At 37.3% G+C, this 23,977-nt stretch overlaps 2 protein-coding genes across 2 annotated transcripts; one reads left to right on the top strand and one right to left on the bottom strand.

Annotated features, from left to right (window-relative positions):
• Positions 1-1,816: 1,816 nt before the first annotated feature.
• On the top strand, positions 1,817-8,665 carry LOC128671775 (solute carrier family 35 member F1-like). The gene is made up of 6 exons (XM_053748529.2): positions 1,817-2,018; positions 2,097-2,288; positions 2,705-2,952; positions 3,363-3,730; positions 4,185-4,318; positions 4,719-8,665. Exons 3-6 carry the CDS (start codon positions 2,901-2,903, stop codon positions 4,876-4,878), a joined length of 714 nt encoding a protein of 237 aa, XP_053604504.1. The 5' UTR covers positions 1,817-2,018; positions 2,097-2,288; positions 2,705-2,900; the 3' UTR covers positions 4,879-8,665.
• A 249-nt stretch (positions 8,666-8,914) lies between these two features.
• Ctr9 lies at positions 8,915-23,905 on the bottom strand. Its single transcript, XM_053748528.1, has 20 exons — positions 23,734-23,905; positions 23,560-23,658; positions 23,010-23,249; positions 22,356-22,624; positions 21,517-21,712; positions 21,039-21,266; positions 20,152-20,358; positions 19,543-19,697; positions 19,130-19,300; positions 18,396-18,610; positions 17,683-17,840; positions 17,206-17,334; positions 16,560-16,822; positions 14,328-14,499; positions 13,761-13,859; positions 13,059-13,276; positions 12,553-12,685; positions 11,880-12,130; positions 11,261-11,524; positions 8,915-10,706 (listed from the first exon to the last, which is right to left on the bottom strand). The coding sequence occupies exons 1-20, from the start codon at positions 23,767-23,769 to the stop codon at positions 10,499-10,501; spliced, it is 3,711 nt and encodes a 1,236-aa protein (XP_053604503.1). The 5' UTR covers positions 23,770-23,905; the 3' UTR covers positions 8,915-10,498.
• Between the last annotated feature and the right edge of the window lie 72 nt (positions 23,906-23,977).

Raw genomic sequence — 23,977 nt, 5'->3', positions numbered from 1 at the left:
CAACATCTTCAATTGGACAGTGACAACTATCAGGCAATTTTCTCCATCCAAAAGTCTCAGATCAACCTATTCTTAAATCTAGCGATCAGCCATATGGTCCATGGAAGAGCAAAGCCGACTTGCTATAAATATTGTGTACGTATTGTGGTTCGTGTCGGTAAGATTTGTCGAGAAGAATTTCAGATAACGTGGATGAGCGTCGACTCGGACAATAGAAGATGATTGAACGCTAGGGGCAGGGGCTACTGATTCCTTATACATAGGCTGCTATTTATGTATCCGGAATAACAAAATTAAACAAACATATATTATTACATATGGTTTTATTGTTTCTCGAAGTATTCTCCGCGATGATCTATGCACTTCTGCATACGATGAAACCAATTTTCAAAGCACTTTTTCCATTCTGATTGAGGTATGTCCAAAACGTGTGTTTTGAACGCATCAACGGCCTCTTCGCGGCTCGAAAAACGTTGACCACGTAATTTATTTTTAATGTTTGGAAATAAATAAAAATCATTGGGTGCCAGGTCGGGGCTGTACGGCGGATGACCCGTCAATTCAATCTTTTGACCCTCCAAAAAATTATTTGTTTCAGCCGACTTGTGGCAGCTAGCATTGTCGTGATGAAGTATGATTCTGCGTTGTGGGTTGTTCTTTCGTATTTTTTCAAAGACTTCTGGCAAACAAATGGTGGTGTACCATTCAGAATTAACCGTCCTACTATTCTCTAGTGGCACTGTAGCTACATGTCCGTTGATACCAAAAAAACAAGCGACCATTTGCTTTAAAGTGCTTCTCGCACGAACAACTTTTGTTGGATTCGGTTCATCTTGAAAGACCCACACCGTTGACTGCTGTTTAGTTTCAGGGTCATAAGCATAGATCCAGGTTTCGTCACCTGTGTAGATATTATAAACAGCTTTTGACGTGCCACGGTTGTATTTTTTTATCATTTTCTTACACCAGTCGACACGAGCCTGTTTTTGATCTACGCTCAAGTTGTGCGGAATCCAACGCGAACAAATTTTTTTAACAATTAAATGTTCATGTAATATCGCGTGTATACTCGTCATACTAATGCCCAGAGACGCCTCTATCTCGCGGTATGTAATATGACGATCTTGCATTACTAATTGTCGCACAGCATCAATATTTTGTTGTACCACTACCGATTTAGGACGACCCTCCTTAATTTCATCCGTGAGCATAGACCGTCCACGTTGAAATTCCTTAAACCAATAATACACAGTGGTTTTCGATGGTGCTTCATCTCCAAAAGTTAAAATCAGTTGTTCGATGCACTGTTTTTGAGTTAATCCACGCCGAAAATCATAATAAATCATCGCGCGAAAATGTTCACGAGTTAAATCCATGGCAATGAAGACAAGCTATTTTCAAAATTGGCGCCAATTGAAAAAAACAAATGACAGGGACATGAAAAATATTTATTCTCTAGCCGAAGAGTTCTATTTTCAAATGTTGTAATTACTTTTTAAATATTCTAGAATTATTGGCCAGTTCCGGATACATAAATAGCAGCCCTCGTAATCACGACTCGTCTTATTTTCCTTGCTTCCTTGTATAGCAAGGAATGTGAACCGTTCCCGTTCACTCGAAGATTTCAAAACGGCACATCTGCGCATCGCTAGTCTTGTTTTCTTCTCCTAAGATTAAAAAACTATGTACCTACGTCGTTATGTCTTTATTTATTAAATCCATGCATTTACCTCCTTTGCCTTTCCATATGGATAAACGAAATAAAAAAAAAAGTCATTTACCAATAATTGTCACGCAAGTGTCATACATACATACATACAGTCAATATTGTTTTGCGTTGCCCTAGTATTTGAGTAAAAATATTATGGATTTTTTAAATATTTCCGCTCATTATCTGCAAAAACTCGCTCATTTAATGAAAATTTAAGGCTTATTATTTAGTAATCCATCATCAGAATCATGGAGGAAGCTACGTTCAGTGAGAAAGTGGAATCATATTTTTCCGAACTAGGGCGATGGCTAGTATCATAAATCTTGAAATAAAATGTTTTCCTTGTTCTGAATGTCGTCTTTACTTTACAATTCTATATTTTTAGGAAGGTGTGGCGAAGTATATTGTTGGGACAAGTTCTTTCGTTGCTGCTGAGTGCAAAATGTATCTTGACTACTTTGGTACAAAGCGCTACATGGCAGTTTCCAACTTCTGCCCAGCTGGTTGTATCGTATAGCATGCTATTCGTGCTATTTACCCCTGGCATGTTCTGTAATGGACTTCGGACTATGAACAAGTAAGCCATTCTGAGTGGTGATTTACATAAATTTGATCAACAAGTACCTGTTTCTGGTGGAAATGTTGTATGGCTATCAATTATCGCAATAGCTTCAACTTGTTTAACATAATAATATCTTTTGGCAGTAGAAGGTCAACAAACTGTGCCTCAAACTTTACATAGACCTATCAAATCAATGATAAAAAGGCAAGATAAAATTGTATTAGCTTAAATCTTTTAGTGATTTTTAATTTAGCTACCACTCCCATTTTAAGATCTCAAACTACCCTATTCATTAATTTGCTAAAGATAAATATAAGCTAGTGTCTGACACTTGATAGAATGATGACACTTTATTTCATGCACCACACTAATTACTAATGAACATTATCCACTCACCAACATATATTTAACCTTATTAAACTATATTGTAGAACGTGGTGGATAATCCTGATCGCGTGCGTCATGGACGTGGAGGCGAGCCTGCTGCTGGTGACCTCACAGCGGTACACGTCAGTGCTGAGCTGACAGCTGCTAGCCTGCAGCGGCGTGGGCGCGGCGCTGGCGGGAGGCGCGTGGGGCGGGCGGCGGCTGGGGCCGGCGCACGTCGCCGGCGCCACGCTCGGGCTCATGGCCGTCGTGTGCGTCGTCTGGGCCGACGTCGAAGGCGCTCCCACTGATGGTATGTTATGTTACGGCTTCTCACAAGTTCTATCAAACCTTTGGGAATAAATTATTTAAATAACAGTGAAAACTATATGAAAATCATATTTTACTTTATTTTATACTATGTAGTAATGCCCCAATGAGCCTCTGGCATTATTTATTTCATAGTGAAAAGTGATGATATTTATCACATCAAAAATCACCTCAATCCAAAGCTTCACTTTCACTATATGAAAGTATTATTGAATGCTGATGAGCAAGCAAACCTCTAAATTTATATTTGTATCATCATTTCGTAATATCAATTGATTATGATTTATTTTTATTATTCACTCTAGTTTATCAGCAGCACTTCAGTAAAGTGAATGTTTTAATAAAACTTAAAAAATATTTTACTTCAAGATCATTTATGTTTATTTTTTGCAGGCAAGAACCAACTAGTTGGCGACATGCTTTGTCTTGGAGGTTCCCTGATGTATGCTGTGGTGACAGTTCTCCAAGAAATGTTGCTCAAAACCATTTCCGGCTCAGACTATCTTGGATCTCTTGGTCTCATCGGAAGCTTCGTATCATACTTCCAAACATTCCTCCTAGAATTCCATGAGCTTCAGGACTTCAACTGGTTTGAAATTGAGACGATAACTCAGCTTTGCAGCTACTGGACAATACAGACTATATTCCAAATACTCCAATGTTTTATGCTTCGAGACGCTGGATCGATAATACTGCATTTGTCGTTTTTATCATCTGATTATTACACTCTCATCGCTGGGATGTACATTTTTCAGTTTAAGGTATGTATGTTTGCTATAGTTTTTAAACTTTAGATTTAGACAGAAGGATTGATCAAAGTTATGGCTAATAAAAACAAGCAAGTCACTACTTTAACGTCCTTCACATGATTCCTCTGGTTAACTTTATTTGGCCGAGTTTACCTCACTCTCAGCTTTGTGTGTTTTTCGGATCGACAAAACAAAATAAACCTTAACACTTAAAAATCCTTTGTTGACTTCCATTGTGTGGTTTTTACCATATATACTTATTTCTGCTCTTTTCTCAAGCAGAATAGGTTAAATCATCCACAACCATAGATGGGTTTTATTAGTTCTTTTTCTTCATAAAAAGTAAACAAACTGGGAGATGGGTTTGCACCTGAGCATATAACAGCTATAGTGGCGGATATTTTTTAAACAGACATATTTTTACACAACTTCCGAAAAAAGAGTGTTATGTTTTCCTTAACACCAGTTCCACGCGCTGTACTTCCTGTCGTACTTCCTGGCGCTGGTGGGCGTGTTCCTGTTCAGCGCGCGGCCGAGCGCCGCGCGCGCGCTGCCGCAGCTCGTCAGCGACGCCGCGCAGTCGCACGACAACGTCTCCATGTGAGATATCTAATGCCTTTTTGGGTTGTTTTGTGTGATTTGTATGTGTGTGTTCGTCATCAAATAAACGCCTTTATCTATCTATCTATCATATCTTACTTCCTCTTTTTGCTCAAGAGTTTAAAATCTCATACAAAAGTAACATGCTCTAGAACAAAAAAGTAGTATTCGTCTAATAAAGCTTATAATTTGATTGGCCAGTTATTTAATTGGCCAAGATAAGACAAGACAGGCGCATACCAATATCAACGAATTAGATTGCAATTTTGTTGTCAATTTTCTCGCAAAGTGAAAAGCAGAGTAGAGAGAGTCCACCACGACAGCATAGCGACATTTAACCCTCGACGTAACAGGATAGTTATGCTTCTATTTTGGTATACAATCTACTATTTATTTGCAGGGAATACACAGTCCCAACACTGGACTGCATACCAATAGAAGGCCTGGAGCCCCCGATGAGTCGGGACACAACCTTCACGTCCTTCCTCGGAGGCCCTCAGAGTTTACCCAATGGCATCCTGTACCACAACGGAACACAGAACACTAAGGATCCGTGTTAACTTGTATATTACCTCTACTGTTATATTCTCTCTCTCATCTCCACATGTTCGCGGTTGCATTTAAGGCTGTGACGCCGCGAGGTCGGCAGTCTAAGAAATAACCTTAAAATCTTGAAGGTTCCGTTGTGATTTTACATCCGGCCGCCTGCTTGACTTCAACCCTCCTTGGGAATGCTATTGTTGCCTATCAATAGCCTTCTGCCTAGGCTATGTGTTCCTTAGTCGCTCGTACGTACGACATGCATGGGAGGATATGGAATGGGTCTATTCTAAGGCGAAACACACGCCATAAAACGTCGTCTAAAATCATCAATATATATGTACAAAACTCCTCTAAATCATATATCATAAAATAAAAAATACCGTATGCATTTTTGTCCAGTTTTCACCAATAAATTCCTGAGGAAGGGTTAGGTGTATGATGTATTATGCTTTTACTTAAGCCGGGACGATCCGCTTGCTAAGTACGAAATAATTGGTGTACCTTTAGACATCGTTTTGAAGCATGCAGATGGAAAGATGAATGAAGAGATGTGTTAATTAGTAGAAGCGGTATTATATTGGGACTATCAGAATGATATAAAACAAAATGATAGATTCGAGACAAATCTAGAAATCCGGGAGCGGAGCGAATTCCGGGGTAAATCTAGTACTTGATATAGACTTAACATAAGACTTATTAGAATACTCGGCCGAGGCAATATGTGTTTACTGTTGAAACGTCGAAGCGATTTCAGTTTTTTTAATGTAAAAAAAAATTGTTTATTACCAAACAATAAGGCTATTTAGGTAATAAGATAAATTAGGTTTTCTTTTTAAATCGAGATTCTATTTAAAATATAAAAGAATAAATGTTTAATAGGTACATTCATAGCAGAAGCTGTAAAATTTATTCGACCAAACTTAACCTACCGTTACAGAAAATATATACTACAAATAATTGTTCAAATTATCCGTTGCTTACGTCGTTTAGTAAATAATAATTCGAAGGAAATTTCCTAATAAAAGTTGTCGATCCGATAGTAGTAAAAAATGGATCTAACTCTAAAAAGTAGAGATGTTATAAGCCTCGACATAGTTTGCGACATAAATATAAAGATAACTATTAGTATATAAACACCTATCACGATTGTTAGTTTTTCCCACCTTGCACCCTATTCAATGTATATTTATTCTATTTTAAAGATATCATTTAATATTCATATTTTAAAATATTAAATAGACCATATTTGTGTATTCCCAAATAAACACTTAACTATAATTAAAAATATATAAAATTTAATGTCAATGAAATATATGAACTGGAACAGAACCGTTAAACTGAATCTTCACATAATCGACATTCGTCCTAATTTAATTCAGATTTTTTTAAATCGTGAAAACAATATGAACAGACCTACAACTAACATTATTTTCGAAAAACTTTTATTTCGACTTCCAGCAAATATTTCTTATAAAATATTAGTTGCTTTTAAACTGACACAAATTTCAATTTTAGGTTATCAACCACTGCCTCAAAAGGGGATGCTATTTTTTATCACCTTTTAACAGTTTCCCGTACGCGTACGTTGCGAGTCTTGTATTTGTATCGTGAGAAGATCCACGTTGCTCTCTGTTTCGAAGCGCAAACACAACATTTTGCCCTTTCTTCTCCGGGATACTGTCGTATATACACGACGTTTCTTCATTTCTCCTCATTTGGGTAGCTTGACGAATTGTGTCTGATCCCGCGAAAATATCTATCTTATTGGCTTTAAAAATATTTTTTGTTGACAAACACGTCCAACGCAGTGTGGAGTGAATCGTGTCTGTATGACTGTGCTCGCTACTCGTAATATGTGTAATGTGATGTGGCTGTCTTCCCGGGTGGATGCCAAACTACCAATTTCTTCCTTTTTTTGTTACATTTTTTTTTTCTTATGCAATTTATTATAATATATTTATACATACTTTAATGTTTAGATTTTTCCGAAGTTGATTGATTTTAAATGGAAAACAATTAGAAGATATGAATTAGATCGAGAAGAAACCCACCGAATTTAGAGATTACGTCATTGTCCCAGTATCCCATATTTTCTTTTTTTCTTATGGAATTGACTAAATACATTAATATCTTATTTTTTGCGCAATTGATCGATTTTAAATGAGGAACAATTAGAAGTTATGAATTATACCGGGAAGAAACCCACCCACCAGAATTGGGGGGGATTACGTCATTATACCAGTATGTTATATTGGGAATGAATAATTGTTGTGTACTTTGTTAGTATATTTAAGTCATTTAGAACTCATTGATATTTTGACGAATGATGTTGTGGTCTATAATATAACTGATGCATCATAAAATCAAAATCAGTTCTTTTATTTGCGGTTAAGTATTTATTGTTTGGGTTTATAATTCCTTGGCAGTATTATGTGAAGACTAGTTGATACGGTCCTGTTCTACTGTTTTCCTCTGTGTTTGCATGACCACTCTAATAACACAAATAATATTAATCCTACACATAAAATTGTAGCGCACAATTCTAAATGGTCCTTACAAATCAATTTAAATAACATTTTAATCGTTAGTAACAAAATACCATTTATCTAACGAATACTGCCACATAGTCGAATTTTTACTCAATTTTATAAACCAATAATATTTTAGCGATTTGTATAAAAAAAAATAACATAGTTACTATGAGAGGTATGTATTGGAATTGTATAAGATTAAATCTAGAACAATTGTAGCATCGTATTAAGCGATTCTCGATGTGTTTTGGTCAGAGGAATTATTTTATGTATTTACACTTGCACTGCATATTTTAGAGCAATGTTCTATAAATAATTTCATAAAAAAACGGGCGTACAAACAATTAACACCAAAATGGTAACTCAGGGTTTACTAATTTATTACTCAATTCTTTGAATCTCTCAAATACTCAAAAGCATTTTACGCAATGAATTTTAAGTGTAATGCTGCCACTGTCTATTCTAAAAAGTGTTCATCACACATAGAAAGAGACAGAATCGGACATAAGGAATTCATATAGGTAACTAAAAAGCTATTTTGTATTTGTTGAAAAGGTAACAATTACAAAATATACTTACATTAAAATTTTTATAAACATAACTTATTTCACCTAAAGTTGCACTTAATTTATAAACATAAATATTCCTCTGATCAAAATTAATTTACTTCGCAAAACTAGACATTAGCTGTGATTTATTTTTACTGCATTTTTAAATCAATGATAGTTTATTAAAAGATTTAATTGATATTGCTTCAAGATCTCAAAGTTGATATTTTATTCTAGCTTAAATTGTTGATACCTAAGTTATATTGGATATGGCGCTCAATTATTATTAAATAAGGTTAAATGCATTTAATAGTCCAATTAGAACGTTATAGTTGTTTAATATTCAGTTTGATTTTTTTCATGCATTCTATAAAATGTTTGTGGAGAAAGCATTTTGAACGAGTAAATGCTATGCCTTTCTCCACATACTAAGGTACTTATTTTTTAAGTTTTCTGCAAAACAATTGAACGGTTGTGTTAACTTCATATTGATAAAATCTATATCTAAATAATATAGGATAGAATTGTTGCTAAAAATCATAATTTCTGTCACCTATTTAGGTTTATTTTAACCCTAAAAAAATAAACCCCTAGTACTTTATATTTATATTAATCCAGTAAACTGGGTTTGTACTTGTTTGTATCTCATACGACTGTCTTCGAAAATAGTGTAATAATTATGTATTTTAAAATTGGTAAATATACAACATTTTCAACAACAATAATGTGTCTTTTAAATCCCACCAAAATTTTTACTGCATTTATTGTTTTCATTGAATTTTGGCTTCAAAGTGAATATACATGTTTTTATATATAGTTTATTAGAATACGTTTCCATTTGGAAGAATAATGTTTAATAAATAAAATTAATTTTCGCCTTTCCATATTAAGTAACAACTCAAAACTGGTAAATTTTTTAGAGAAGTGCAAAAGTAAAATTATCATATTATGAACTAAGAAATAAAAATTGCAAATTAAGGTTACATTGACTTTATTGAAATTATACAGGATTTCACAATATAATAAGTTTCGAAAATGCTAGGCAAAAACTCAAAGCGAAAGTGTAAGTTGTTGGAAAGAAATTATATTTCAGAAAATTCACAAAATATTTTATTTGAATATGGTGTTTTAATATGTCGTAAAATAAAACAGAGGTTTAATTATATATATTATAATTTATTGACTACCATTTTAACCTTTTTAGCTATCTAAAATTCTTTTTAGAATTCGGACAGATACCGAGTGAACGTACATTTCAGAGTTTGTATGTGACCTTTTTTAACCGCAAGGAAAAACCAGCAATGTACATCAATATACATTTATTTATTTACGTAGTTACCTAATCAAAGTTTGGAAAACTTCTTTCCGATAGGGTGAACCCCGCATAATATATCTGTTACACACTCCTCAGAGTCCTAACATGTAATCATCACTTCACAGTACTTATTGTTGAAAATAAATCAAACATTCCTTGAAATCTATATATTCTAAAATAAGCTAGCCAAATTCAATTCTATTCTATCGATACATTTTTCTGACAATATTTCGTGATTTTACATGAAAATCTAAGATCCATATCGACTTCTTATTTCAAAAACTAAACACGTTGATTGCGGCTAAACACACGTTGAACATTTCAGATTCTGATATCCATACCATCATTACATAGTAATCGCTTTGTCTATCTGTCCCTATGTATGCATATCTTTCAAACTACGCAACCGATTTAGAAATTCAAATCGGTACTTAATCGGTTAATGAAAAAGAGTTAATATAAAACATAATATAGAATAACAAAAGTACTACTTATTTCTATAAAAACTATTGTTAAAACGCGCCGCAGTCAACGTGGCTAATTTCTTACCCTATTATTCATAAAAAGGGCTCGTCCATTAATCACGTGAGGCTTCAATGGGGGGAAGTTTAGCAAAAATCACGAAATATCACAAGCGGAAGGGAATTTATTTGTTTTTACGTCAAACGCGTGATATCTAAACCGAAAAACGGCGTGAGTGATGTTATTATTGATCATCATCAGCTAATGAAACTTCTGCTGAGGCACAGACCTTCCATAAGGAAAATATTATTATATAATTTATATCATACAGGGTTACATCAAAACAAGCAACTTTTATTCTACGACTTTTCGTGATTCGTAGTTTTTTTTTCATATAAAAAATACAACTTAATTTGCGATCCTACACATCTTAACTCTATGTAATAGCCAAACAATACAAGACAGTACAGTAGCGTTATGTAGCGGAATCGAACATAGACGCAACGTTTTATAGAAACGACATTAAAAACTAAAAAATAGAACATTTTTTTATTTCTTACGTTTAGACAAAAATCGTAGAACAAAAGATGTTAGTCTCTATGTACCTTATGCGCCCTTCGAAGGTTATGCGTTAGATACCAGTAACCCTGTATAATATTCAAATTATTTAAATATTGCTTCACTGTCAAAAATAAACACTGTTGAAAAAAACCTATTCATTTATAAAATACGGACGCTATCTAAAGCTACCTTACAGGTAACGTAATATTTACACATACAACTAAGCTTCGTCTTCGCTCGCGGAGACAGATTTCCTGGAGACTGGAGTTTCCGGGCGCGAGTGCCGGGATCCGGAGCGAGACCGAGAACCGGAGCGGGAACGACTTTTGGAACGGGATCGACTCTTGGAGCGGGAACGGCTTTTGGAGCGCGATCGCGAACGAGATCCGCTCTTTGAACGGGATCTCGAACGAGATTTGCTTTTGGACCTGAAACAATTGATATTATTGTTGAAACAAACGTAATGTATCTATAACATAGACCGTTCAAGGCCACAGACAAAGCTTTGGCAGATCTTATCCCTTGCGGGAATGCGGGCCTGTTTCCCCATTTTCTGATAAAATATCATTTTGTAAACTGACAGATAAACTAACTGCCTGACGTGATTCGCAGTTAGCTCTATCCAATACTCAGTTCATTATGTTACATATATATCAGATACTTTATTAGCAAACTGAAACAGGCCCTAAGAAGAAAAAGGTTGTAATAATGTTTAGATGCCTTTTACTCCTTCACACAAAACTACTGGCCGGAGTTTGATAAACCTGTAGAATGAATCTTGTGGAGTAACACATAGGGTACATTTTATCACAATATTTACGCGGTAAGTCCCAAGGCGCAGCCAAAAAAATATAAACACAAGTTACAATAAGCATTTCTGATAACAATATAACCGCGGTAAAATTGGTATTGAGTATTAGGGTACCTATATACTGGAAGCACATTGTACTAATGCATAACAAACACATAATTTTATACGCACCTTGATCGCGACTTCGACCGGCTTTTCGACCGAGATCCGCTCTTGGAGCGCGAACGACTCTTGGACCTTGATTTCGATCGACTCTTTGATCGCGACCCGCTCTTAGACCTGGATCTAGACTTGCTTTTGGACCTAGATCTGCTTTTGGATCTGGATCGGCTTTTGGATCGGCTCTTCGATCGGGAACGACTGCGTGATCCGCTCTTGGACCTCGAGCGACTCCTCGACTTCGATTTCGAACGACTTTTCGATCTTGACCTGGATCTGTGAATAATAAATCACTATATAGTATAAAACAAACTCGCTTCCCGCTGTCTGTATGTGTCCCTATATATGCTTAGATCTCAGATATTAAAAATAGAACTACGCAACGGATTTTGATGTGGTTTTTTAATAGTGCGATTCCTGAGGAAGGTTTACATATACAGGAAAATAAACAATTAAACTTATTTATCGCTATTAGAAGCAGACATAGTCCTCTTCCACCCTTTATTAGTCGGCGGCTCGCGGCTACCACTGCTGCTACGACTGCAGCTACGACTCCGGCTACGACTCTTGTATTTGCTACGCCATTAAACTCAGCTAAGAGATTTTAAAGAAAATAAACAGACAAACTCACCTATCGCTATCAGAAGCAGACATAATCCTCTTCCTTCCTTTATTAGCTGGCGGCTCGCGGCTACCACTGCCGCTACGACTGCGGCTACGACCACTACGACTGCGGCTACGGCTACGAGACTTGCGTGAGTGGTCGGAGTCCGACTCTGAAGTGGATATGGTCTCTTTGGATACGATTTTGGCGCGCTGTTTCGCGCTGAGTTTCTCTTCAGCCGCTTTTGCTTTCTCGCGGCGTCCAATGCCTTTCTCTCCCTGGTGATGCGAAAACAGATGCGATTAGTGTATTACAGATTATATTTAATTACGTATTGTTTTATATACTAGCTGCGCCCCGCGGCTTCGCTGCCGTGAGAATTTCGGGATAAAAAGTACCATGTGTTATTCCAAGTTATTTTCTACCAGTGTACCAAATTTCATAACAATCGGTCCAGTAGATAATGTGTGAAGAGGCATAAAACAAACAAACTTACTTTAGCATATATAATATTAGTTGCAAGGAGATTGTAGAGCAAGGAAATGCCAGTAGTTAGTACCTGTCGGGTCTATCTGTATGTAAGAACGCGAGGAACTCAAAAACTATCGGACGGATTTTCTTATTGTTTTCGGTCACGTCTGTCTATTATGTTATAAAAAGTCAGAATTGATATCTGGAAACGCAATAGAAACTAGATTACCTTCTTCCGCCCCCTCTTCCGTGGCGGGTCGCTGTCGGAGCCGGAGCCGCGTTCTCGTCGTTTCCGCGACCTCCCCTTGCGTTCCTTCCCCTCCCCCTTTTCTCGCTTGCGCTTGCTTTTGATTTTCTCTCGTCTGAAAAGCAATACAGTTTATAATATACGATCTATCTTATCATCCACTCGTATGCCGTGATGCATACGGGGCTGTGACGCCACGAAGATCACTCCGCATATTCTCCTTCTTCCGCGGCCTACTTCGAGCTTCTTTCGATTCTTGTATTTTTTTCAATAGTCACCAATTTGATAATTTGATGTAATAACGATATAGAACTACAGACTCACCCGCATCATCTCTCGGCGCATCACTCCCTATACGGAAATCAGAGACATATTCACCCGTCCTTCGTCCGCGGCCACCTTTGAGCTTCATTCGATTCTTGCCATTTTTTTTCAAATTATTCCATATTTTTTTTTTTTGAAAAAATGATATAGAACTACAATCTCACCCCGCGTCATCCCCTCCTCTCGGCGCATCACTCCCGCTGCCGGAATCCGAGATATATTCGTCCTTCCTGCGTCCTCGGCCGCCTTTTGGCTTGTTCTCGGGCGGCATTTCCGCAAAGAGTAACGCGTTCTTCGTTTTCTCTTTGTATTCTTGACGCTTTTGCAGCATTTCCACTGTGCTCTTCTGTTGTTCTTCCTCGCGACGTTTGCGTTCTTCTTCCTTTTGTTTGATTACAAAAAAAAGATCATTCAATCATGGTTCAATTCAGGCACAGGCAACCGCTACTAACGTCTCGTAACAAACGTAACGCTCTAACGTAACAATGGTTCACCGAGAAAAGAACTGTTCTATCTATAGATTTGTACATTTACTAAAATATAATTTTATTACTTAGAGTTGAATTTTAATTATAATTATATTTTATTACTATAAATATTTTTTTAGAAAATATATTTTGTTTTACTAATATGTGGCCGTCCGAATCAAAAGGGACCTCACGGCGCCCGGCACTTACGCCATTATTGCCGTTGTTTTGTTTTCGAACAGCGGCAATAAAGACCTAAGTGCCAGCCGCCATAAAAACCCTTTTTATTTGGACGCCCACATATAGATTGTCAAATGTACTAATCTAGATAGATCAGTACATTTTAGCTGATAGATATCGATCAGATTCAACATTTTACGCTGTACAATGTTAAGTTACCTGTTGCCTGCGGAAGGCCTCCCTCTGTTCGCGCTGTCGGTCGCGCAACGTAACTTCCTCGTCGTGCAGACGTCGCGCACGAGCCACGTGCCATTGTGCCTGAAATCACGATAGCCTAGTTGACTAGTGGACAATATTTTGATGACTATTCCAAGGCCCTTATGTTAATAGAAACAACAGTGAAAAAAATACTGTGATAATGAAAATGTAAAGATATGACAAAAATAAAATTACACATTTTTTGACTCGTCCAAATGCTCCGTACTAAATGACGCAGACGTCACTGATAAAATGTTTACAAAGAAAGCTTTTGGGTATATATGTATGTAACTACATATTTAATCAAATAAAATTTATGATTATTCTTACTGGACATCTGTTGCATCTGCTATGTTAACTATTTATGTACTATAGAGCGTGGTTTGCATATATGTAAATTTGTTAACACTGAAGGCCTACCACGAAATATAATAGCACGTTATTAACGTCTACATGCTATCTTTCCCAAATCGTATAAAAAATATAGAGAATTGCGTCCACACGCAATAACGTTTCATGTTTGGTCACCTGCGACAGCAGATCCCCGCAGGTGCGCGCCTCAGCGGCGGCCGCGCCGGGCTCGTAGCGTGCGCGCTCCGCCCCCGCGCCCGCGCCCGCCCCCGCACCCGCCCCCGCGCCCGCACCCGCGCCCGCGCCCGCGCCCGCGCCCGCCTCCACTGACGACAGGCGTTGGAAGTACCTGGTGTGCACACGTATACACATTGTTACGGGCTATTGGTTCGTAGACAACCTGACGTGTAATGGTTAGGACGCCTGCCTGTGGGTCGAAAAGTCTCAGGTTCGTATCCTACTCATGCCATATAAGTTTGTACACCAATCTGACTCATATATGTATAAGGTAGTTTTCATCGACCACCACTTGCTTCCGGTGAAGCAAAACATCGTGAGGAAACTGCACACTGGTTGACAGTTTAGTTCCCTAGTGTATATGCGACTACCTGCCACTAGACGGAGGTAAGTAGCAGTGGCGAAGCCTCCAAACAACACAATTCCTGCCGGCTTACCTTGACGGATTCTAATATATATATATACAATATTAAAGAATGTCTTTATAAAGCGCGCTATGTAAAGACATTCTTTAATATTGTAATACTAAATACGCAATGCATTTGAAATCGCGCAAATGCACACATAAGATTTTACTATCGCGCCTCGGTCACGAGAACCCGCCTATGTTTTTGGGAATTTTAAGAATTATGATGAATAAAATTCACACACGCATGCTTAATACCACTATATAGAACCAATCGTCGATATACGGCGACCTATAACCCGATCTCAAATCGCCTCCCAATCTTTTTGTAGCAGGTATTAAGGATTTGATTGGCTTGGCAACTATTAACCAATCAGAGCGATTCTGCCTAGCGTCCTATCAAAATCAGTCACACACACTCATTAATTAACGCGCGCATTGCATAGGTTTTTTTATGCTAATTTATTTGTTGTGATTTGTGTTGTGTTTGATTGTGAAACCTAATAAATCGAAAATAGTGAAATTTTACTTGCCAAGAGTGTATTGTGCGTAGTGTTTCTGTAAAGGTTTGTTTGTTTTTATAGTTTTTTGTCGTCACATAAGTCGTAGTACGTATATGAGAAATTTACGCGTTATGCGTGTTTTCGGTCCGGCTTTACCTCTATTTTTTTTCACGCCACGCCACTGGTAAGTAGTCGTAAGTCATGTCCTTGAGATGATGGGTTGAATAAAATCTGACACCAGTGTTAGCAAAAAAAACACACTCGATATGATGATTGTAACGTATTCAATCAGCACTTTTGGCTGCATAGAAATAATCTTTTTAATTTAATATTTAGCGGTGAAGAAAGATGGGTTGAAAGTGGAATTGGATGAACCGATAGTTCAGAATATTTATCTAGGAATACCTAGGTGAACCAGAGGTACAAAAAGTTAACCGTGAAACACCTAGGTGAACCACTTCAGTGTTCGATGAATCAGAAAGGGATCATTTGGATAAAAACGCCTGATGATACTGAAGATAATTTGTTTTGTACAGCTTTTCGCTGGGTTGTCAATATTACACAAAGTCATTACAGAAATCACCTGTAATATGGCGCTATCGTGTTGATTGTTAACTGAAAACAAGTCAAAATCAAATCATTTATTCAGAAATCCAAACTAGAGAAACCCCATTTATTTATGAGAAACTTATACCGCTTCTCAATACGATGTATAAATTCTCAGATCTCTCGTCCTGCCAAAAACCAAGGTAACCCATCATCTCAAGGTCAAGGCAGGGATATAAAGCAGGGTAAATCTCCGAGCCGCGTCGTTATTTCGATCCGTCAATTCTCTTGAGTTAGGAATCATTTCCAAAATCAGTCATTCATAAAATTGACATTGACCAAAGTACAGATAAATGATTTTAAAGTCAGATAGTAAAACTAATTCTTGTCTTTGATAAAATTTGAAAAATTGACTATGACGCGCGGCCTCAGCGTTCGAAACGTTCGGAGATTCATCCACCAATGCCATGTCATATTGCGTCACACTACATGTTCTGGACAAAGGAAACAGTCTAGAGAAACATCACTTACCTATGAGAAACTTGCAGCTCGTGTACGGCCCTCAATACCACGTCTAAATCGGACCTTTCGTCCTTCAAAACTAAAGCAGCCCTTCGTCTCAAGGTCAAGGCAGCGATATACAGCAATGCCGATGTCATGTGGCTCCACACTACGTGCTCAGAACAAAAAAATACAGTCTAGAGGAACATCACTTACTTATGAGAAACTTGCAGCTCGTGTACGGCCCTTAATACCACGTCCAAATCGGACCTTTCGTCCTTCAAAACTAAAGCAGCCCTTCGTCTCAAGGTCAAGGCAGTGTTGTACAGCAACGCCGTGTCATGTGGCGCCACCCTGCGGGCCCTGAGCAACGCAGCCCTGGCGGCTGAGGCTCTACCGGCCAGGCTGTGGGCGCGGCCCACCCATGTCAGCCATTCCACGTCGTGGTTCATGCGGAATTTGCGGATGCAGTTCTCGTACTGAAAGAAAAAAGATGGCTGCTTGTTTAGCCACTAGTGACGTTGCAGCTAACATCATTTAGTAGTTATTCTACAAGTTTTGATAATTCATTAGATTTTATTTTCATACAAACATATTTTTTTTTAATTTTCCGTTTCAAAGTTAATACGCGGCAGTCGTAAAATTAATTAATAGTATTCATCGCCTAAATTCATTTCAAAAATATAGTTTTATTTATTTATTACCTCTTCACGCTTTATATCCTGAATTTTTGCATATAGTTAAGAGTGCGGAAAAAGACATATAAAGGTACAATGTCCTTCTCCAGTCCTTTTTCCGGGAAGAACGGTAATTCATCCCGAAAAGAACGGTTCCTGTGGAAAATTCACTAGAAAACTCTTACCATCTGTATAGCGTTGATGTACTGTTTCTGTTCGACATAGATGTGCGCTATGTTCATCCAAACGTCGGGGAAGTCGGCTGTGGCCTCGCGGACTTGCGCAAAAATGTCGCGCGCTTCGTTCACGCAACCCTGATACAGGACAAATAAATTAAATTAATCATAAAAACGAATCTTTAAACCAGTGGCGATCTCAAACATAGATACGTCAGCGTTTTGATTTGTTATAGGCTAAATAAATATCTATACGCCATTACATCGATTTAGACGCATCATCTGTAGAAGCTGCTCGTCTTATTTTTCAATAAATAAAATTATTTAGTTAACTTATTATACTCGTATTCGACTTGTGTCAATTGTTACGTCTGTTTATTTGCATGTGGTTTCTAACGTGGGACCTTTCGATCCACAGGCGGGCGTCTTAACCATTACACCACCACCGCTTCGCAGCTAGTAGCCTATATATCTAGTGCTACATACCTTGTGCGCCAGCACGCAGCCGATGCCGTTGGCCGCCCAGATGTTCCTGGCGTCGGTCCTCAGCACCTGCTTGTACATCGCCAGCGCCCGCTCCTGGTGGCGTTTCTCTCTCTCTTTGTCTCGACACGGCTGGTGGAGGGTTTGGAGCCACACGTTTCCTGACAAAACAGATCGTAATCCATTATCTTCTTTGTCATCTTTGAGTGTTACAGAACCAGGGCTGTGATGTCGCAAAGCCAAAAAAATTTACCTTAAGGCTTAAGATTTCGCCTGTGGTTTTGTTGAAAAGCTGAAATTTTGTGCTCAGGTTTCTTGGGGATGCCGGGAACCAAGCGTATTAATTAAACGATAATTTTGTTCTTGACGTCACAGTGCCTGCGGCAGACGCGCGGGGGCGACGGACTGGTTTTGCAGCTCGGATCTTTTTTGCATCGACGGTGTTATTTCTTTTTATTTCCATGAATATATTTAATAGTCATCATATCGAAGAATTTTATTTATCAGTCAAGATATCTAGAAAACCTACGAGCTTGGCATTCAAACACTTTTGTTATTTGATGAGATTTTTTTTTTGTTCTCGTTAAAGTATATTAATTAGCTTTTTGACTCCCAAAATCGTGAAGTTACACAAGCGCCACACAACTTTTTGTTTTGTCATGAGAATAAAGTAATCTGATTTCACTGGATGGAAAATGGGCAATTGCATAACTTACCAAGAGCAATCAAAGAATACGCGTCGTCGGCAGTCGAAGAATTCTGCAGTATCCTCTCGAACTTCTTCTGTCCTGGACCCCACTCCTGCTGGGCCAAATGAAGGTTGCCCAGCAGTGACCACGTGTCTGGATGTTCGGTGTTCACTTTCAACGCCTCTTTGAACCAATCAGAGGCCTCGTAAATCTGACCTTTGTCTCGGGCCATGCAACCTAACCTGTGGGGTGAAACGTGTGTGATTTTGCTTGGAAGATAATAATGATAAGGTCACATTGTGTGTTGTTAGTTACTGTTTACTTGCACTACGGCTTTAACAGTGATAGTAAATTTTATTTTAATATTTAAATTGAATTATTAAATTTTATTTTAATTTGTTTTAATATTATATGATTGTAAAAAATAAGGTATTTATTTGTAAACAATAACTCTCGTAGTATGAAAATATTTACACATTATTCTTCGGTTTTTTTGGAATGTCATAAATATGCTTTCAATATCATATTTTTCAGCGAACTTATTTAACTTTAGACATCACTTAAAATCTTTTTGTAATAAGGCAGCAAATTTTACACCCTGTCTGACATTTTGTGTATAAAAAAGTAGGCACAAATTTTTCATGATATTGACTGTAAGAATAACTGAAGCCTTTTCATTTTTTCAAACTCTACCTGTATGAAGGTGATGATGATCCTATTAGTGATTGTCTGTGTTCTGAAGACAAGATATGAATACATACCTCAAATAACAGTCAATATAGTTAGGATGCTCCTTCAATATATCCTTGTATAACTTCTCGGCTTTGTTATAGATGCACAGCGCCTCATTGAGCCGCGCCAAGTTGTACATAGTGGTGACGGCGATTGAATTGTAATACTGCGCGTCTAGGGTTTCCGCATCCGCTTTCTCTCTAAAAATAATGTTTAAAATTAATCCATTCTAATTTCGAACGACTCCGTAGAGCGATGGTGGAGGGCTGTGAGATGCTGGGACCCACTTCCAACGAGCCATGACGCGTTCGGCTCACAGCCGAAACCAGCGATTCTTCTTCTTTTTTTTCCTTATTTGAAATGTCTTGTTTTTGTGAAAGTGACAATGTAAAATAACAAATAACATCTTATGGTTCAATTCTGTTGCAAAAAAAAAACGAACCTTTCGAGAGCTTCCTCAAGATACTTCATAGCCTCGTGTAGATTCCCCAGTCTGTAGTGTAGTGCGGCCACGTTGTTCAGTATTTCAGCCGGAATGTCCGCATTCACTTTCTCTTTGAGTATTTTCATCGCTGTGCTGTATGCGTTTAGGGAACCCTAAAACATATTTGTGTCTTAAAGTGAATTTGGTTATATAACTTCTAACATTCCCTAATACAGAAGCATTTTATTTTATTTCTATAGTATTAAAATATATTGTTTTCAATTTATTACATTTATTTATTTACCTTTATTACAAAAATATGTAAAAGGCGGAATAAAAGCCTGAGGCTTTTTCTACCAGTCAACCAATAGGTCATACAGAGAGAAAATAATAATTTGCCTGATTAATATTTTATAAGTTTTTTTTAACTCACAGATACAATTATTCATAAAACATAAGTTCTTAAAGTTCTAAAAAAGTTTTTTTTAATAAAGTTCTAAAAAAGCTATATTTTTGCACGAAACTAAAATCGAATCATAAATCAGGTCACAGCGATTCATACAACCTATATTACGACTTTTTTGTACCTGTGTTGCCACAACAAATAAATTTGATTTGATCACAAACCTGCAGGTCATTCTGCTCCAATATCTGCGCCAGCTCGATCCAAGCCTCGACATCATCAGGGAACTGTTCCGTGACCTTCTTCAGGTGTTGTCGCGCGATGTCGCGCTTGGACTGCGAGGCGGAGTTCGCGTACAGGGAGCCTAATATCTTCATCGTCTCGTAGTTGCCCGGCTGAGCTTTTAGTACTTTCTCGAAGCATTGGGCGGCCTGGGTTGTTAAAATTGTTGGAATATATATTTATATAATTGTATATTGCAACAATTTTATTTTTTTACAATGTATGATATCTAGCTCGCCAAGCTCTATTCGAGATGTGAGTGAGTGTACTTATTATTGTGTTATACTGGATGAGAAGTCTCTGTATCTGAGTATTCAAGGTTAAGTCCTTGCGTGAAATTTAATTTTAATCTATACTATTATCATAAAGAGGAAAGCGTTTGTGAGTTTCTATGTTTGAGGCGCGGGTAATCTCCGAAACTACCGAACCGATTTAAAAAATTATTTTACCATTAGAAAGGTATATTATCTAAGATTGCTATAGGCTATATTTTATCTCAAAATTTCCATGGGAGCCAAGCCCCGGGCAACATCTAGTCTGAACATATTTTTCAAGCCTTTTCTAAAATATAGAAGAAAAACAAAATCATTTTGCGAGGTTGAGACATTCAAATTTTCGCATATATTATTGGTAAGAATTTCAAGGTGCATTGAGAACAATTTAGAAAAAAATACCAGTTAGAAACTTTAAAATTCAGGTCAGATAGGATCTTTATCAGTAGTAATTTAATTGCAAAATCATTTCAGATTCGTAAAAACTTCGTAATAATCATTCAACTTCACACGTTTCAGTTACGCACCTACACACTATATTGCCAAAAATCACTTACATTCTCAGTGTCGCCTCTATAAATATACATTTGTCCCAATCCATAATGGGGCAACACAAAGTTGGGCGGAGCGAACTGCGTGGCCTGATAGTAATACTGGAAGGCTTGGTCGCAGTCCCCTTGTGCGTGGAAGGCCCGGGCTAAATGATGACAACTTTCAGCTCGCATTGCTTCGTTCTCTGTGTTGTGGAATGCGTGGAGAGCTAAATGTTGCACCTTGCTGTAGTCCTGGTAATGACGATGGAATATGATAATCATATCTATTAAATAAAAATCAACATATTTAAAAAAATCAATTAATTTCTTCTTTAATAATCTTTACCTTCTATTTCGTATGGATTTAGCTCAAAGCGACATTAAAATGGATTTGCATTAACACTGAACAAATTTCATTTCTGGTTTTGATGTTATGTATGTTCAAACATACATAAAGCAATGTATATTATTAACATCAATCTCTCCTAAAAAATACACAAACCTTTTTAAAAAAGAAGTGGTTTGCCAAATGGTTCAACACCATTGGGTTTTTGGGGTCAATGGCGTATGCCTTCGACAGCATGATGACCGCCATCTTGTTGGACTCATTCTCCTGAAGGTTGAGCTTCAAGATGGACAGGCCGACCAGCGCGCCCACGCACTGCGGGTCCAACTGAAGGGCCCTTTCGAACGCCATTCTAAAGGAGTACATTAAAATTTGTAACGCTAATAATGAATTTGAATTTTTTTTTTTTTTTAAATAATACTTTTTAGGTGTTGTGTTTTTTTTTTACTTATAATATTATAATTGTCTGTTTTCAAATGGCCAAAACAATAGTACATGGGACCTTACGCATTTTTCGGATAACACAGCAAAACTTAGCGGGCCTTCTCACAACGTTGTCTAAAACGTCTATTTTAAAACCAATTCAAGGTCAACAATACGAAAACGAAAGAAATTATGCAAATAACGCAATTATCTAAATCAGCACAACCCATAGCGCCAAAAGTTAAAAACATCGTAACTGATTAGACGCCCATCTCTTTTCATCCTATGCATAACGGAACAAACTAATACAACGCAACGCCATCTGTGATGTTGTCAAGACGGCGTGAGTTTGACGTTGTGAGAAATAGATCATTGTGAGAAATAAATGGTTGTCAAAGTCACCCACAAGGTTTGAGTTGTTGTTCAGCCACAACATTGTGAAAACCATTTATGCTATATAATGCCCACAAAACAAGCACATTATACTAAAACTCAAAGGTATAGGAACTAAAATCAGCCTTATTATTATTGGTGGAGAGTATACCAAGCAAGTCACGAAATCAATGAAATACCTTGCTTTTTCCTGATTATTCAGCTTCATAAAACAATGTCCCATGCCCAAACGTAAAGCAGCCGGGCTCTCCGGGTTAGTCCGGAGAGCTTTCTTGTAAAACGCTAGGGCTCCTCTGTAGTCTTTGCGGTTGAAAGCTATGCAGGCTTTGCCGAGTAAAGAGGGAACATTATTGGGAGACTGGTTCAGCACGAAGTTGAATTGGGCATCAGCTTGTTCCATCTTATCACCTTCGAGAAGACAGAAGTAGGCTCGGCCGAGAAGATGGTTCTGAAATTAATTTTATAAAAATTTCATGGTGAATTTTGGTAATAATAATAATGTAAACAGCTATTAATATTTCCTGGTTAGGGATCCCAGATCTACACCAGGTGATCAGTCCTTTATAAGGGCCCTTTGAAGCTCTCAAAACTAAATTTACTTGCAAAAGTATCACCAACCTTCACTTTCATACATATCTTTTTTTACTTTGCAACATTTAATTACTTTAAATTATTAGAAATTTATTTCTGTACTTTATTATCAAAAGGATCCTGCAATTCACCTTGATTTATTAAGGGTTGTAGACTGAAAATGGTTACACTGCTTTTGAGGTTAATAATTAGTAACAGTGACTGAAACCTTGACAAAAAATTAAAAATTATTTTAGACTCACCTGATCATACATGATAATTTTATCTGCCATTGTGTACAACAGTGTTGCTTTAGTAAACAACTCCTTCTTCTTATCCTTAGACTTCTCCTTGTTTGCCTCCTGGACATAATATGCAGCCAGCATGTCAAGTGCTCGCATTTGGTCTCGTTCAAAATCCCTGTAGTCAATGTTGGCGTCCACTCGGGACGCCTCCAGTATCTTGAGGAAGTCATCAATCTTCCTTTGTTTGTAATAGGCAAGCTGTAAATAACAGATGAAGTAATAGATTCTAACTTGGCAGGCCATAAGCACTTGCATAAGACAGTTACTTCTTCTACCTTATTGATAAAACACAAATGGATTCATTGGATTACAAAAAATCTATCGACAGAATTAGCATTGTTTTCTATAACAATTGGTTAAGAAATATAGTTTAAAATCTTAATGAGCTTTCATCACTTATGATTACACAACAGAAAATCATTATTCAATAATATTTGAAAAAAAATGTGATTTGCAAAAGACTTGTTACTTATTGATATCTACAAAACATAGGGTTAGGATTACTTACGGCGACATTGATCCAAACATTAAGTTGGGATCTTTCCTGCTGTAATATCCCCAGCACTTCATCTCCAGATGGTAACTGCTCTGGGTCTAGCTCGATCACCTTAAAAATGCGAAATATGCTTATAAAAATGAAATAACACTACGAACGTTTGACGTGTAAGTAAATGATAATCACCTCATCGGTGCTCATCAACGGAATTTCCAACGACATTCTTATGTTTTGATCGCACTTCCTACATCACAATCAAATTTATTCTATGGAGAAATTCGTAAAAACTGAAATTAACTATATCCGCGACGCGACAAACGAACGAACGCTAAGAAAAACACACACACGCGAAACGCAACTTTCAAGTTGACACTGACATTGATAGACAGATATTATTGTTTCTTTTTTCGCTGCCCAACAAATATTTTAG

The sequence above is a fragment of the Plodia interpunctella genome, chromosome 8 (assembly GCF_027563975.2).
Source record: "Plodia interpunctella isolate USDA-ARS_2022_Savannah chromosome 8, ilPloInte3.2, whole genome shotgun sequence".
Lineage (NCBI taxonomy): Eukaryota > Metazoa > Arthropoda > Insecta > Lepidoptera > Pyralidae > Plodia > Plodia interpunctella.
The sequence above is the reverse complement of the archived record's forward strand: the minus strand, read 5'-3'. Positions and strand labels throughout refer to the sequence as shown.

Bases quoted from the DNA above. Each gene is read 5' to 3' on its own strand.
- LOC128671775 (XM_053748529.2), top strand. From the start codon at position 2,901: ATGGCCGTCGTGTGCGTCGTCTGGGCCGACGTCGAAGGCGCTCCCACT. The intron at 2,953-3,362 runs GTATGTTATGTT...TATTTTTTGCAG, and splicing joins CGAAGGCGCTCCCACTGATG to GCAAGAACCAACTAGTTGGC. The intron at 3,731-4,184 runs GTATGTATGTTT...CCTTAACACCAG, and splicing joins TGTACATTTTTCAGTTTAAG to TTCCACGCGCTGTACTTCCT.
- Ctr9 (XM_053748528.1), bottom strand. From the start codon at position 23,769: ATGTCGTTGGAAATTCCGTTGATGAGCACCGATGAG. The intron at 17,335-17,682 runs GTATGTAGCACT...GTCCTGTATCAG, and splicing joins GCTGCGTGCTGGCGCACAAG to GGTTGCGTGAACGAAGCGCG. The intron at 16,823-17,205 runs GTAAGAGTTTTC...TTTTTCTTTCAG, and splicing joins ACATCAACGCTATACAGATG to TACGAGAACTGCATCCGCAA.